The 14,277-nt window shown below is 40.5% G+C and overlaps 2 protein-coding genes across 2 annotated transcripts; one reads left to right on the top strand and one right to left on the bottom strand.

The window, feature by feature from the left end:
• The first annotated feature begins 2,289 nt into the window (after positions 1-2,289).
• On the top strand, positions 2,290-3,162 carry LOC104623649 (arylamine N-acetyltransferase, pineal gland isozyme NAT-10). Its single transcript, XM_010290800.1, has one exon. The coding sequence runs from the start codon at positions 2,290-2,292 to the stop codon at positions 3,160-3,162; it is 873 nt and encodes a 290-aa protein (XP_010289102.1).
• A 6,036-nt stretch (positions 3,163-9,198) lies between these two features.
• MPHOSPH6 (M-phase phosphoprotein 6) lies at positions 9,199-13,866 on the bottom strand. Its single transcript, XM_010290799.1, has 4 exons — positions 13,757-13,866; positions 12,096-12,186; positions 10,976-11,073; positions 9,199-9,595 (listed from the first exon to the last, which is right to left on the bottom strand). Exons 1-4 carry the CDS (start codon positions 13,864-13,866, stop codon positions 9,451-9,453), a joined length of 444 nt encoding a protein of 147 aa, XP_010289101.1. The 3' UTR covers positions 9,199-9,450.
• Between the last annotated feature and the right edge of the window lie 411 nt (positions 13,867-14,277).

Raw genomic sequence — 14,277 nt, 5'->3', positions numbered from 1 at the left:
GAACATGGGCTCTTAAAGAGGGCAGAACAGTGATAATGCAATTTCAATTCTGCTATCTTTCGCTCTTCAGGAGGAGATTCACCTGACTATGAGAGAGGTGCTTTTTTTAACATACAATAGTAGATGTAAATTTAGAACCACAGCCTCCTGTTGGAAGTTATTCTTTTAGATTTTTAACTTTATTTTAAAATATTGCAAATGTAAAGGAGGCAAAAGAGCAATCCAATAATCAATAGATTATGCTTTATGGGAATAAAATTACAGTCCTTTAAAAACAACTTTAAAAAAATTACGAACTGTGGTTTGTGTACCCCAGAAATTCCATGTGCTGACGTATTAGGATAAAGGTAGACAGACAATGTATTTTAACAGTGGAATTGCTGCTAGTGTGTATAGTCCTGGTAAGGAATATTTTTGTATGAACACCTTCATTTGCACATTTAGAACTAGTTATTTAAAGTTTTTCTGCTGATGTTTTTCTCTGCATAAAGCATAGCCACATTTGTGCGACTACCTTTTCAGTATCTAGCTTTTCATCTGATCTGCTCACAATTCAAAGGAATGGTAGCTTTCCTCTCCCACAGTCAAGATCTAATGCTGGTCAATCATATTACGGAGCTGCAAAGAGAAATTACAAATAATATAACCTCGAGAACCAGCTTTATGTTGGTGTGAACTATTTAGCATTCACAATTTGAGCGGGTAGGAATGGATAGACTTGGATTCTGCAAAGCAAAAGAAAAAAGTGCCAGAAGTCTTATGTTCTACTTAAAAAATATTACATTGAGACTACCCTCCAGCAACACACTCAAGTATCACTGGGAGCTAAATTCCTTTCTGTAGAAGATAACACGTGGTTTTTGATGGGGCTTGCCATTCACTTTGGACAGCTGCTTCTATACCATGTATATGCATGTCATGAATCTGCCACTGGAAATCTTGAGAAATTCCAGTTTCCAGTAAACATTCAATGGTTCACCACTGAATTTATCTGAATACAACAGTCTTCCCGAGTTGCTAATTTTAAGTGTCTAAACCTCGGCTTACTGTACGTACAAAAGATTTCTAAGTAGCTTTGCGGGTTGTCAAGAAGCTAAATATTTGCAGTAACTCTAGGCTGCTGAAACGCTTAGTGCTTTCTTTGGAAAGAATCAAGCTTTCAAAACATTTTGTGCCCAGCTCCATACCCAAGCGGATGATCTACAGTGTATTTTACAAACAGTATCTGTCAGATACCTCCAGAGCATCCAGCTCTTAACGGTGGCCAGCAGACTGTCTGCGAAAGCCAGATGACTGTGTGTGACTTTCCATGGTTGTTGGAAGGCAGAAAATAAGTTGAGTAGTTCCTCATCCAGCAGTCTTGTTCACGAGGAGTCCTACCAAGGCAGGCCAGGAGGGGGGCCTTGCTGGAGGCAGGACAGACCAGGGATGCACTGTAATTCTCCGTTACGCCTCCTCTGGAAGGACTAAAGTGAGTTTTGAGAAAGGCCAGGACTTGAGACATGTAAAGCAGCCCCTGTCCAGTCTCAGGGCACCCTGCGAGACGCAGGGCAGAATGGGGAATAGAGATGTGCTCTTTGTCTTCTAGGTCACTCGCCTCCATTCCGATTCATTATTCCAACACCAAAATGAGTTTGAGCAAAGAGACTCAGTGGTCTGCAACTCTTGCAAAGGTCAGAGTTTATTTTCAGTTATTTATCTGAATAAAACTTGACACTTTATAAAATGTGCAGGGAGTATCATTTTCACTTTTTGAGAGTGGTGAAAGAGTGACATGTACCGAACGAGCAATTCATTTACCATCAGGTAGATCAGTGGCAGACTCATGAAAAGAACATGTGAATCCTGGCTCGAATTATCCTCCCTCTGACTGGCAGATGACACTGCTTCTCCCACTGACACTCCTTTCACCGAAAGTGAATTTAGAGCGGTTTTCACGAACCCTCCTGAACACTCCCTAGCGTGATCTTGCATTTCTTCTTAGCCCTGCTGTTACAATGCAAATACAGCAAATCCCCGTTTCGCAGCCACTGCACATCAAGCTGAAACTGCGTCAGCTCTTTGCCAGAGGGGTGACTCCAAGGCAAGAAGCAAACCCTCACGTGCACTGCTCTTCTTTGCTCGGGGAACCATTTGATAAGAATACTTGTTACCTTTGAAAGTGCTCTAATGAGGTTCAGGAGATTAAAGCATCTTTGCTGGCAGCAGCCTGGGCAGTTTTTCACAGCATCGTAAATCATTGATGTAAAGAAACAAAACCAAAATGCATTTCCTTCCTTTACAGGAGACATGAACCTTGAAGAGTATTTTGCGAGAACTGGCTATAAAGGTTCCCTTGAAAAACAAGATTTGGAAACCTTAACAGATATATTCCAGCACCACATCCGTGCAGTTCCCTTCGAAAACCTCAGCATCCATTGCGGGGAGAAAATTACTTTGGAGTTGGAGCATGTCTATAACAAAATAGTACGGAGGAAGCGGGGTGGATGGTGCATGGAAAACAACCAGCTGTTGGGCTGGGTCCTGAAACGCCTGGGGTACGATGCCAGCTTTCTGGGAGCGTACGTGTTCAATCCGCATCAAAACGCGTACGCCAGCATCATGACCCACCTCCTTGTAAAGGTAGTTATTGATGGCAAAGCCTATATTGTTGACGGAGGCTTTGGTGTGTCCTATCAGATGTGGCAACCGATGGAGCTTGTATCGGGGAAAGACCAGGCCCAGGTTCCCGGCGTCTTTCGCTTCACGGAAAAGAATGCCATTTGGTACCTTGAGAAAATGAGACGGAAACAATATATCCCCAATCAAAATTTCTCGAATTCTGATCTTCTGGAGAAAAAAGAGTGTCGGAAAATTTATATGTTCAGCCTTGAGCCACAGACAGTGGAAGATTTCCGTTCCCCGTGCGCGTACCTTCAGACCTCTCCAGATTCCCTCTTTACAAAGAAGTCCATCTGCACCCTCCAGACCACTGATGGCTTTCGTGCGCTAATTGGGTGGACACTCACCGAGACCACATACAACTACAAGGAAAACATGGATCTGGTGGAATTCATAACTCTTGAAGATGAAGAGGTGGAAAAAACCCTTAAAGAGAAATTCAGCATAAACCTAGATAGAAAACTTGTCCCAATTAATGTCAAAGGATTTTACACAATCTAGATGACCAGGAAAACCTACAAAAATGCTACGTATGTACAGTACCTTCCACTGTCTGTGCAATCACTACTGCAACACTATGGGATTCTTTTGCAGGCGATTGCAGGAAAAATACATTAATATGAGATTAACGTGAATTTCACTCTGGGAAAAATCAAGAATTTAAGACTCTTCAGTTAGGTAGCTAGAATTGTGTGCTGTGAGATGGCTGCAGTTCTATTTTTGGCATAAATGTGGAATCTCATTTGAATCTGGTTATAAACTTGGGTAAGAAATATGCTGGGGAATTCTGGAGTGCCTATAGCACATAAAGAGGAGCATGGATTATTAATTGTGATATGCTGCCAACACATTTTCTATGGTTATTATAGGGAGAAAAGCAATCTGTGAGCATTTAGACAATGAAGTACACATTTAAAACTTCATTTTTCACAAGATCTAACCACTCACAGCATCTCATTTCTCTACCTTTAACGTAAGTAAAACAATGTCATCTTTTAAAGGAGCATTAGGAGGCATAATTCTTTCACCATCATCCTTAGACAAAACATAGGTACAAAATGAAAATTATCATTATGTGCATCCCTTTTGCCATTACTGCAGTAAACTGCCCAAAGTAATTTTTGGTATGTACATATTTTTCCGCTGACAAAAATTGTATATATTGCAGCATTACTGTGGCTGATGGGCTCTAAGGAGATACCTACAGGCTTTGCTTCTGATAAGTAATCATCCTATAAAGGGTGAATGGTGCTTAAATGTCACAATTGGCTTAGATTTCCTTCTGTCCCCAAAAGGGTGGAAATTTTGTATTTTTAGCATTGCAAGTTATTTGTATAACAAAGGTAGAACTAACAAAATGAAGCTAACCCCACTATACCCTTAATTCTGCCCTCTTTATGTATAGCAAATATGGGAGTCCATACGGCTATCCTGAATGAGTATTGCTTAGCACAGGAGCTTTACTGTCACAAATGAGTTCTTTCATCTGTATGAAAGTGAAAAAAATCAAGGAGCCAACCAAATCTAAAGGAACCCCTTTTCTTTAGAATTATTTCACAATTACATATCCCCATTTTTTTTAAATTGTTGTTCCCCCTACTATGCTGCTCTGCAAAAAGCCCAACCAAGAAAACCACCAAGAAAGGGGAAACATTCTCAAATGCATCAAAAAAATAGCAGAAACACTGAGAAACACTCTTTTTCCCCAATCTATGATAATCCTGAGCATTGGTCAAACGTTGCTTCATTCAGTGTATCTTTTTGCTCAAAGACATCATCTGATCATAGATCTCACAAATGCCCTAAGTGTATACCTGAAAATAAATAAAGGAAATTAAAAACGTAAAGAGTTGTTGTAAGTACAACCTCCCGCAACTGCACGACTCCTGCACACACCATTAGCTAAGTAAATGAGTTGCTGTTCAATCATGCAACCGATCTGCTGGCCAACCCTTCCCACCATGAGCTTCTGGAACCGAACAGGCCAATACTGAAGAAATTTGACAGCACTGTCAGAGATGTTAAGTTCCTACAGGTTCCTGGATTAAAGAGCTCGTAGGCTGAGGAAGAAGATGATCAGCAAAGACGAGGCCCAGTAGTCATCTCTTGTGCTGGGTGGGCTTGGCAGCCATCAGCTCTGGGCTGCTGCGGTACATGCCGGCCCTTCCCCACCCATCAGGGGGCAGATGATGGCCTGGGTGCATGCGTACTTGCACGGGGATGAGGAACAGAGGGCCAAGCAAGAGGTGATACGGGACACTAAAAGATCGCACTGGGGTGGGAACACAGTTCTTTATAAATAATGGAACTAAGGACTTTGTTCTGTAGTTTGTCTTCATATTATTCTCTCATACTAAGGTCCCATTACGGGTTTTTACACCTTTCTAAATGATTGATCAATACGAGGTGTTCCCCAAGACCCCAAGGAACATTACAAGCTTCAGAACACTCACCGCCTCCTTTCTAGCTGATGGAAATTCCCATCTGGTCAGGTCACCCAGGTCACCAAACCGTATTTCTCTATGCAATGAGCTACAGTTGTTTTCTGGTGCTGCTGCCTCTTCTCTTGAGAACAGCCATTAACAGACTGGTTATTTTGCTCCCCAGCTTCTCCAGATGTTCCTGCTGTTCTCCCAGGTAACAGTTCAGGCTGTGCTATGCAAGGGTTTCTTGGGCAGTCTATGGACTCGTATCAGCATTTCTAACTGCGCCTGCAATGATGGGACTCAACCCAGATACCCCCTTCTACCATTTGGATGTACGGGGCTGCTGCTGACTGAAGCTTCAACCCTCTCCCTGACTCCATCTGTTGATAACCACTCTCTGAGCAGGATTTTTCCTCTTCATGTAACAATTATAACCAGGTCCTCACTGTGCAACATCAAATCACACGAAGAAATGTCAACACATATAACTGAGGAACAGTTTCACGGTTTAACTAAAGCTCCCCAAAAGCTGACGAAAGCAGGTTATTGAGGTGTGAATGCCAGACCCCAAATGCCTCAAAGGTTTGAGATGAAATGGTGTAAAAACAAACAAAACCAAACCAACCCAGAGGCCTCACGCTGGGGTTGCATTAGCAAGGCATTACTGTAGAAGGCAGATGCTCTCCCAGCCTGAAATGAAAAGAAACAACCCAGTCCTTAAAGCATCAGCTCTCAGAGAAACTTGCATTCACATGCAGAAGGAAAACATAGGATGTCTGACAACCTTCACACCACTATGCTTTATTAACACTCTCCCAGAAAGGTTTAATGAGAGCCTGAGCTATTGCGCAGTTTCAGTTGTTGACTGCTGTTGAAATGAAGCAGAACAAATGCTTAGAACCCCCCACCCAGGACGTGTCCAATCCAAATACAATTTAAAAGTATGGTATTCCAATTAACAGAAAGGCGACACAATTTCTTTTTCAGTCTGAATGCTGGATTAAGTCCCAGAATCCTGGCCCAGCTGCCCATTACACACACACGCAATGCCCAGTGGCAACGACAGCCATCCGCGATTATAGAACTGATTAATGGAGTGTCTTATTTGAAAACAGGACACATAACAGAAGTAACACAGTTCAAACTCCACGGCACCACTGAACATCCTCCCCGCTTCCCAAAGAATCAAAGTTTAATGAGCTCATGCATTACTAAAGGGAGGATACAGGATGGCTCGCTTCAGTTGGACTCCGGTCCTGGACTTACTAAGATCCAATACTAAGCAGAATAAAAGCAACAAAACGAGGAACATCACCAAGAAAAACGAAGTTGTTCAATACTTCCATGTTTCCAACATCAGCTGTTATTACAGAAATAAACACTGTCAGCCTGTCAAAAGGAGGGCCAAAACTTTACCTGACATGAGACATGCTTAAACTTAACCCCGTGAGCTGTCAGTGAACACGAACGACAATGCACACTTTGCTTTCTTCGCTTTAATAGGTACCTCAGTGTAAGAGGCACAAACACTTCTGGTGTCTGATAACTCTACCCACTAGATTTTGCAGGTAGCCATTTTCTTTAACAAAAATCCTTTCTACTTACCCAACTTGCTTTTGTTCTTAAAGAAGAAATGCGTTGCATTTAGAAACACGTCCACGTGGGAAAGTTCTACAGCTTAGAAAGTTGCACATGAAAATGCATCTGCATTTGAGACTCTGTTAGAGCCAAGCTTGAATTAATGTAGGTTCGCATTATGAATATTTCACCACTACACTTACATCTCTGTCAAGAGTAGTTCAAGCACAGATTTTATAGAGCAGATTGTTTCTACCCTGGCTAGGAAGCTAGAGCCAGACTTAAAATACATACATACATATATGTATTTATAAGGTTGGAAATATAGATAGGTATTTCAGAAGATCCCATCATAAAATGCCTGCTTGTAACTTTCAGCACTTAAAGTACATTTGAAAAGTCACATAGGGCTGATTTTTCGTTTTGTCCTGCTCACAATAATGCACTATGAACGGTGCTTTTAAAGGTGCATTTTACAAACTCCCCATGAATAAGATTATGCTAAAAATCAGTAGTTGATCTTAGCATTTCAATAGCTCATCTAGCCACCAGCTAAACATGAGCACCAGAGCACCCAGGTTTGAAGACTATAAACCTAAAGCTATCATTTCTTCACAGTTGGTGTTGCGCATGTTTAGTAAACAGAAGAACCACCCTTCACCCCTCCCAAATTCCAAAATCATGGATTTTCTAGGAAAGCTGTTTAGAGTTCACTCATGCTCTTACCCACGTACCATGCCACTCACATTTCCAGCCATCCCTTAGGAAATGACATGAAACTAAGGATCAATGTATGGCAGAACGCCCTTTAACTGTGCAAATTACCCGCCACTGGACTGAACAGAACTCTGCAATGCAAGAGAACTCTCTGCATAGAGCCTTGGCAAAGACAGGCTTCACACGCAGTTCATCTGAACCACTAATCGTTATCGAAATTACCCAAAAGCTCCTTCATGTGACACCACTGAAACCTTCTCCAGTCCACTGTCCCTAAGGGCATGCAATTGCAGTGACATCTCCTGGTTGCTGGTGGTTCACTAGAACACACTTTCCCTCCTCAACTATCCAGCATAGGTATGCAGAAATTCTCTCTCCATTGAAGAAATGTGTTCAGATAGAGGGGAATCTTCCTACTAATAAGCAAGAAAGAATAATGGGATATAGTCTGAGTTTTTCTTGTGATGACCAACAATAAATCACTTCTTAGCTCAGGTCACATCTTCCGTGGGAAGAAAAATGTCTTGCCATCATTAACTTCTTTTCAGCTAGCAATAATATATGATCAGGTTTTAAGTAATTGAACCAGTAGCATTTAATTAGCTCTGAAAAACTCTCTCAGATCATGAATCACAGACTTTCCACCTGTATGAGGTCCCCTTACTAGGTTAAAAGTATATTTCTCTTTCCATGTGTGATCCATCTTGAATATCTAATGAGGCACTCTTGATATATGGATTATAGTTCATACATCACATGCAAAATACAGCAGACACACAGTCTCTTTTCTTTATATAATTGAGTTTCATGCCCTGCTTCACTGATTTGTTAAAAAAAGGAAAAAAAAAAAGCAATCCTCTTGTGTCTATGGCAGACTGGCCACTACTTGCTTCAATTTAACAAATTCCTCTTCTCCAGAGAGTCAGCATTAAGGGTGAGTAACTTAAGACATCTAGCTGGGAAAATAAAGTAATAGAAAGAAGTATTTCTTGTTGAAAGGCAGAACATAGAGAACTGCTATGATTTTAGACAAGACCACACTGGCAATTTTCAATAGGCCCAGAGCACTGACTAACCAAAGCGCATGATGCTTCCGTTCTAACATTACTTCGGATGGCTTCACTGCACGCTAAACAGAAAGTCAGTGCAGTCAACTAATATTTGGGGACATCTGTGGTCAGCACAAAACAGGATCACTTCTTATATCAGATTGTATTAAGCATCATTGTTTCCATTAAATTAGCTAAACCACAATCATCAACCACAAAAACCCCAGTTTTTATTCAGCTTTCAAATACGTTTCTGAAGCCGTTATTATGCTTTTATGACAAGACCTAGATAATTATAAGATTGGATTTTTTTTGCTGAAAAAGAGACACGATTAGCAAACTTCTTTTGGAAGACAGAAATTAAGACTCACAATCTACTCAAGTGTCAAACTGTAAACGTTGCCCAATATTTGGCTTTCTCTATAAAAAAAAAAAGTCTTACTACAAACCCCTCTATTTTTAAATAAGCTTTATAAAAAATAAAATTCAACAAAATGGATTGTATATCTCTGCTCTTTTCCAATCTTATTTTTAGCACAGTAAAAAAAAACCCCAAAACATGTTTCTGGTGACATTTTTCAATTTGAAGACAGCAAAGATTTTCATTTTCATAATAAAAAAAGCAGTGAAAGCTGAACTGCCTTACTGGATTGGACAAAGCTTGTCTTTACTCCAAATACTTCTTTCAGATGTTATCATAAATTGTAAATAATGTTGCTCTCGATTGCATGTGACACTCAACCTAGTTATGCACAACATTTAAACAGGCTGATGGGATTAGTGCCCCACACATTAAAAGCCACTGAGAGAGGAAAGGATGTATGACATCCATTATAAACACATCCACTTTGAAAAATGTTTGTCATGTGGATGGTAGAAATGTCAATGAGAACAGACTCAGATTTGCAAATCAATCCTTTACATCAAATAGCAAAAACTCCAAACAATCTCCAGTTCGTGGTACTACATTTGGTAGATAACATTTCTACTAGCTCCAGTTGTGCAGTTGACCTTTGCAGTTAATCCTGAGGTTTTAAGAACTTTTTCTTGGGTTTTTTGCTAGGTCTTGTGTTACTATTCCCATCTTCATCTTCATCCTGGAGTACACGTTGGTCTCTTTTTCTCAAGAATTTCTTCCCTATTGTTCCCACTAATGTTTCGTATCTGTAAAGATAATTAAAAATGTACTGATTTTAGTAAAATCAGAGAAAACTTCAATGGAGCAAGTCATAAATCTCATCAATAATTTAAGTGGTGTAAAAAAGATGGTCATCAGAAGCTTAAGAAACACAAGTACTACATGATCACTTATTACATTATTATTCATTGTGATAGTTTGGTCTTGTTCAATATCTTTATTGATGATCTGGATGAGGGGATCAAGTGCTCCCTCAGTAAGTTTGCAGATGACACCAAGTTGGGCAGAAATGGTGATCTGCTTGAGGGTAGGAAGCCTCTGCAGAGGTATCTGGACAGGCTGGATCGATGGGCTGAGGTTTAATAAGGCCAAGTGCTGGGTCCTGCACTTTGGTCACAACCACCCCATGCAACACTACAGGCTTGGGGAGGAGTGGCTGGAGAGCAGCCTGGTGGAAAAGGACCTGGGGGTGCTGGTTGACAGCCAGCTGAAGTGTGGCTTCACTTCACTGGGCTTCACTGAGCCATCAGTGTGCCCAGGTGGCCAAGAAGGCCAACAGCATCCTGGCCTGTATCAGAAATACGGTGGCCAGCAGGAGTAGGGAAGTGATCATGCCCCTGTACTCCGCACTGGTGGGGCCGCACCACAAGTACCGTGTTCACAGTTTTGGGCCTCTCACTACAAGGACATTGAAGTGCTGGAGCGTGTCCAGAGAGAGGCAACGAAGCTGGTGAGGGGTCTGAAGCACAAGCCTCATGAGGAGGCTCAGGGAACCGGGGTTGTTCAGTCTGGAGAAGAGGAGGCTGAGGGGAGACCTTATGGCTCTCTACAACTACCTGAAAGGGGGTTGTGGTGAGGTGGGGGTTGGTCTCTTCTCCCACGTAGCTAGCGACAGAATGAGGAAATGGCCTCAAGTTGCGCCAGAGGAGGTTTAGACTAGATATTAGGAAAAAATTCTTTACGGAGAGAGTGATCAAGCACTGGAACAGGCTGCCCAGGGAGGTAGTGGAGTCACCATCACTGGAAGTGTTCAAAGAACATGCAGAGGTGGCACTTCAGGATATGGTTTAGTGGGCATGGTGGCATTGGATTGATGGTTGGACTTGATGATCTTAAAGGTCTTTTCCAACCTTAATGATTCTGTGAGCAATGTGGAACATGGAGGGAATTAGCATGCAATACCTGGATATCAAAGGGCAGAAAACCCCTACAGGATATTTTACTCCCAAAAGTGATAGACATTCCACTGAATATGCACCAGAATTCCTGGAAAATCAGTGTAAAGTACCATAGCTGATGGGGTTTTTTGTTGTTTTGTTTGTTTGCTTTTTGGGTTTATGTTCCCACACATAATGCACTAACATATCATATTCCTAGATAATATTATGTCATCAAATATAACTTACCTTCTGGCCATTTCTTCATCTGACACATCAGCTTCCATTTTATCATCCACTTCAATTTCTTCTTCCTTGCTCCTAGAGTTCATTTGGATCATTAACTTCTGAAAATGGAAGTAAGAAATAGCTTAAACATGTAACCCTGACACAATGACAACTATGCTGAAATTCGCTGGTAGGAGAAACGTATAAAAGGTAAGAATCAATTTTAATAATTATTTGCTGTTCCCAGTCAGGTTGGAGCATGCTGTTATGAAAACTCATGAAGAAAAGGCAACATGCCTGCCTGTTGCTAAGCTAAGCTTAGAGTTTGCCTTTGGGAAAAAAGGCAACAAGGACAGGGTTTTCAGTGAATTGTACTATTCAAACGTCCTCAAGGGCATGCCAGACATCTTCAGGAGACCAGAGAATTAGATCATAATTAATTTTTCATTGTGATGTTAGCACATAGTCCTTGAAATGGTTTTGTTAAAAAGGCAAAGTATCTGCAAAACTTTACAATAAACTACCAGTAAAAACCGTGAAGCAGTAATATGCCAAGTCACAGTGAGAGCAAGTTCAAAACAACTACAAGAATCCCCTAGTAAATCACCTTGCATAGCCTTTTGCATACCTCTTAGTCTTTATACCTTCATCCTCTTGCTTCAGTTCAAGTGGTAACATTTTTATTACTATCTCAGTGTAGTTTCTCTCGGCATGAATCATGCCAGAAAGCAATTAAAAAATCTCTTGTCCAGAATTTTTACTTTGGAACTTTAAATCCTTACTTACACAAGTAAGTGTTGAATAAATAGGGTTGAATGTTTGTAGGATTGAACTCTGAATTAAATGGCAGGAGGAAAAGTGAGCTATTGTTTTGGTGAGCAGCATGTGGGACAGTTTCCTCACTTCAGGGAGGGAAAATCTGCAGGAGTCATGGAATGACTGGCCATCAACACAAGGAGATAAAAAGCTTTTATTTACCAGATGCTGCATTGATCAACATTTTGGTTTGAATCACAGGCTTCCTGTACATGCAAGGATTTGTGGAAGGTGCTGCAAACAGCACGCAGAACACTCAAATCCCCATCCCCAAGGGCTTCAATCCTAATGCAAGACCACTTCAAAACAGAACATTTAACGGTACCTCAATTTCCGGATTGAATCCTTTGAAGGACATCCTCCCATAAAGTAGGTCCTCACATGGCATAAAGCTCCTCTCTTCTATTATAAAGCTCCTGCATGAAACCCCAAACCCAGCATTTTGTCAAATGATGCACTTTAAAATAATCAAATTAAACAAATGCAAAAAGCATTTGCTGTCTTCCCCCCCAAAATAAAACCACAGTGTATCTTAAACCATCAACTACTTTCTCAAGCTTAATTGCTCTGATAAATCTTTCAATACAAGGAGCTTGGAGTGCAAAGGAATACTTTTTGCCAGTAAAGCTGTGCCAGTTCCACAAGCAAAATTAACTCTCCTGACAAAAAGCACTCTTTGCTGGTATGATTCCACCTACATTAATGCTTTTGCCAGAATAAAAATACCACATAAATATCACTCTCCAGGTGGCATTACTATACCAGCAAAAGCTTCTAATTAATTTTTCATTGTGATGTTAGACCTGGCATTAGTTGAGTCTGTCAGGATATAAAACTGTGTAATTCTCTGTTCAGCAGAGAGAGACTTCCCCTTTCTCCCTCCTTTTTTCCTCTTTTAATGAGCACGGAGGGAGAAAAGAAACATGACCCTGAAGTGTTCATAATACACGTGTTAGATAAAAGTACTTCCATGAACTGTTCCACCCTTCTTTTCCTCACATGCAGATGCACCTCTTCCCTCATCCTCTTCATCTCCATGTAAAACCAACTCCTACGATCATAGGAAGTTAGGCTGAAGAGATCAAGCTCATTCTACCTCAAGGTAGGATCAGTTAAACATGTACCATGAACAGCAGAGGTACATCTAGCCTGTCCTCAAAAGACTTTCAATGATGAAGAATCCAGTGTCTCCTTAGGCAATCTGTTTCAGTGCTTCAATAGCCTCATTGTTAGAAAAAGTCCCCCAATGTCCAGTTTGAACCTTCCTTGCGGCAACTGAAGCTCAAATACCTTTTTGTCATATCCACTAACAGTCATGGAAAATAGTTAATCAATGACCTTACTGAACTACAGTTAATTCCCTAGATCCCAGCTTTTAAAAAATCATGTATGTTCTCCCTCAATGGAAATTTTGTCCTCTTTCGAAAGGACAAAAATCAAGCAATTTTAAAAGTAGTTCTCTTGCTATTTAAAAGACCTTTCTAAATAGCAGGAAAGGACATTTTCTTCCTTATTAGCTAAGCCTTCCTTTATTTTTGCCATTATGTCTCCTATTTCAAAAACAGGATATCCAGTGAGCTGGACTCAAGAAGACAGAACTGTCCTGAATGGACTTAACTGTGTGACTGGAGCTGAATTTACTAATGCAAGGTTTCAAACTTCTTTTTTCAAATTAAGGGGAAAAGCAGCAGTGAGTGAATTGGTCCCTGCCTTAAAGAAACTAATTACATGCATCTAGAAGAATGTGTGAGTGAAAGAAAACAACACACACAAGAAATGAAAGTAGGTCAAACTGCACTAGGCAACATTGAGAACATCCCTGAAAATAAATAATAAAAAAAGCTGTAATTCCAGGCTGTCACTATTTTTGCTTCTGTTAATTGGTTACTAATAATACTTCTTTTACAGGAAAAAAAAAACGTATATTCTATTCCCACTCCACAACAATCCAATGATGATAAGAAGTACAAAAGAATACAAGCTTACTCTTTCTCCTTTAGATCTGGTAAATCAAGATACCAGTGTTCTTCACTAATTATCTTCTTTTCTTCCTCTTCCAGCTGTTTTTTTGTTTGTGAATCCAAACCCCTTTGCATGAACTAAAAAGAAAGACACACACAGAGCTTCATTTTTTTGCATCATTAGGATGTGCTGAACATGCAATAATTACATGATGACAATTATCCATTACATAACATTTAACAGTTGATATAAAAAGTAAATGCTTTTTGTGATTTTTCTATGGGTTTGGTCTAAGTTTGGGCAAACAGGCAATGCAAAAGTAAACAACTGCTGATCACAACCTTCTACTGGAAGTCAAGTCAGCCACATCTGTACTTCCTACAAAGAAACAGAACTGTCCTGCTTAGTTTTGATGGATCTGAGTTGCTACAACTCCGTAACTTTGCTAAGATTTTCCTAATGTTTCGGCAAAGGCCAGAGAGAACATAATGGTATTGAAGTCACTGCTGCATTACAGAAACAAACACCACCCATACAAACAACAC

The sequence above is a fragment of the Phaethon lepturus genome, unplaced genomic scaffold (genome assembly GCF_000687285.1).
Source record: "Phaethon lepturus isolate BGI_N335 unplaced genomic scaffold, ASM68728v1 scaffold10837, whole genome shotgun sequence".
NCBI classification, from domain to species: Eukaryota; Metazoa; Chordata; class Aves; order Phaethontiformes; family Phaethontidae; genus Phaethon; species Phaethon lepturus.
Note: the sequence above shows the minus strand (reverse complement) of the source record. Positions and strands in the feature narration are given on the sequence as shown.

Bases quoted from the DNA above. Each gene is read 5' to 3' on its own strand.
- MPHOSPH6 (XM_010290799.1), bottom strand. From the start codon at position 13,866: ATGCAAAGGGGTTTGGATTCACAAACAAAAAAACAGCTGGAAGAGGAA. The intron at 11,074-12,095 runs GTACCGTTAAAT...TTCCATTTTCAG, and splicing joins GATTCAATCCGGAAATTGAG to AAGTTAATGATCCAAATGAA. The intron at 9,596-10,975 runs GTAAGTTATATT...TTATCTTTACAG, and splicing joins GATGAAGAAATGGCCAGAAG to ATACGAAACATTAGTGGGAA.
- LOC104623649 (XM_010290800.1), top strand. From the start codon at position 2,290: ATGAACCTTGAAGAGTATTTTGCGAGAACTGGCTATAAAGGTTCCCTT.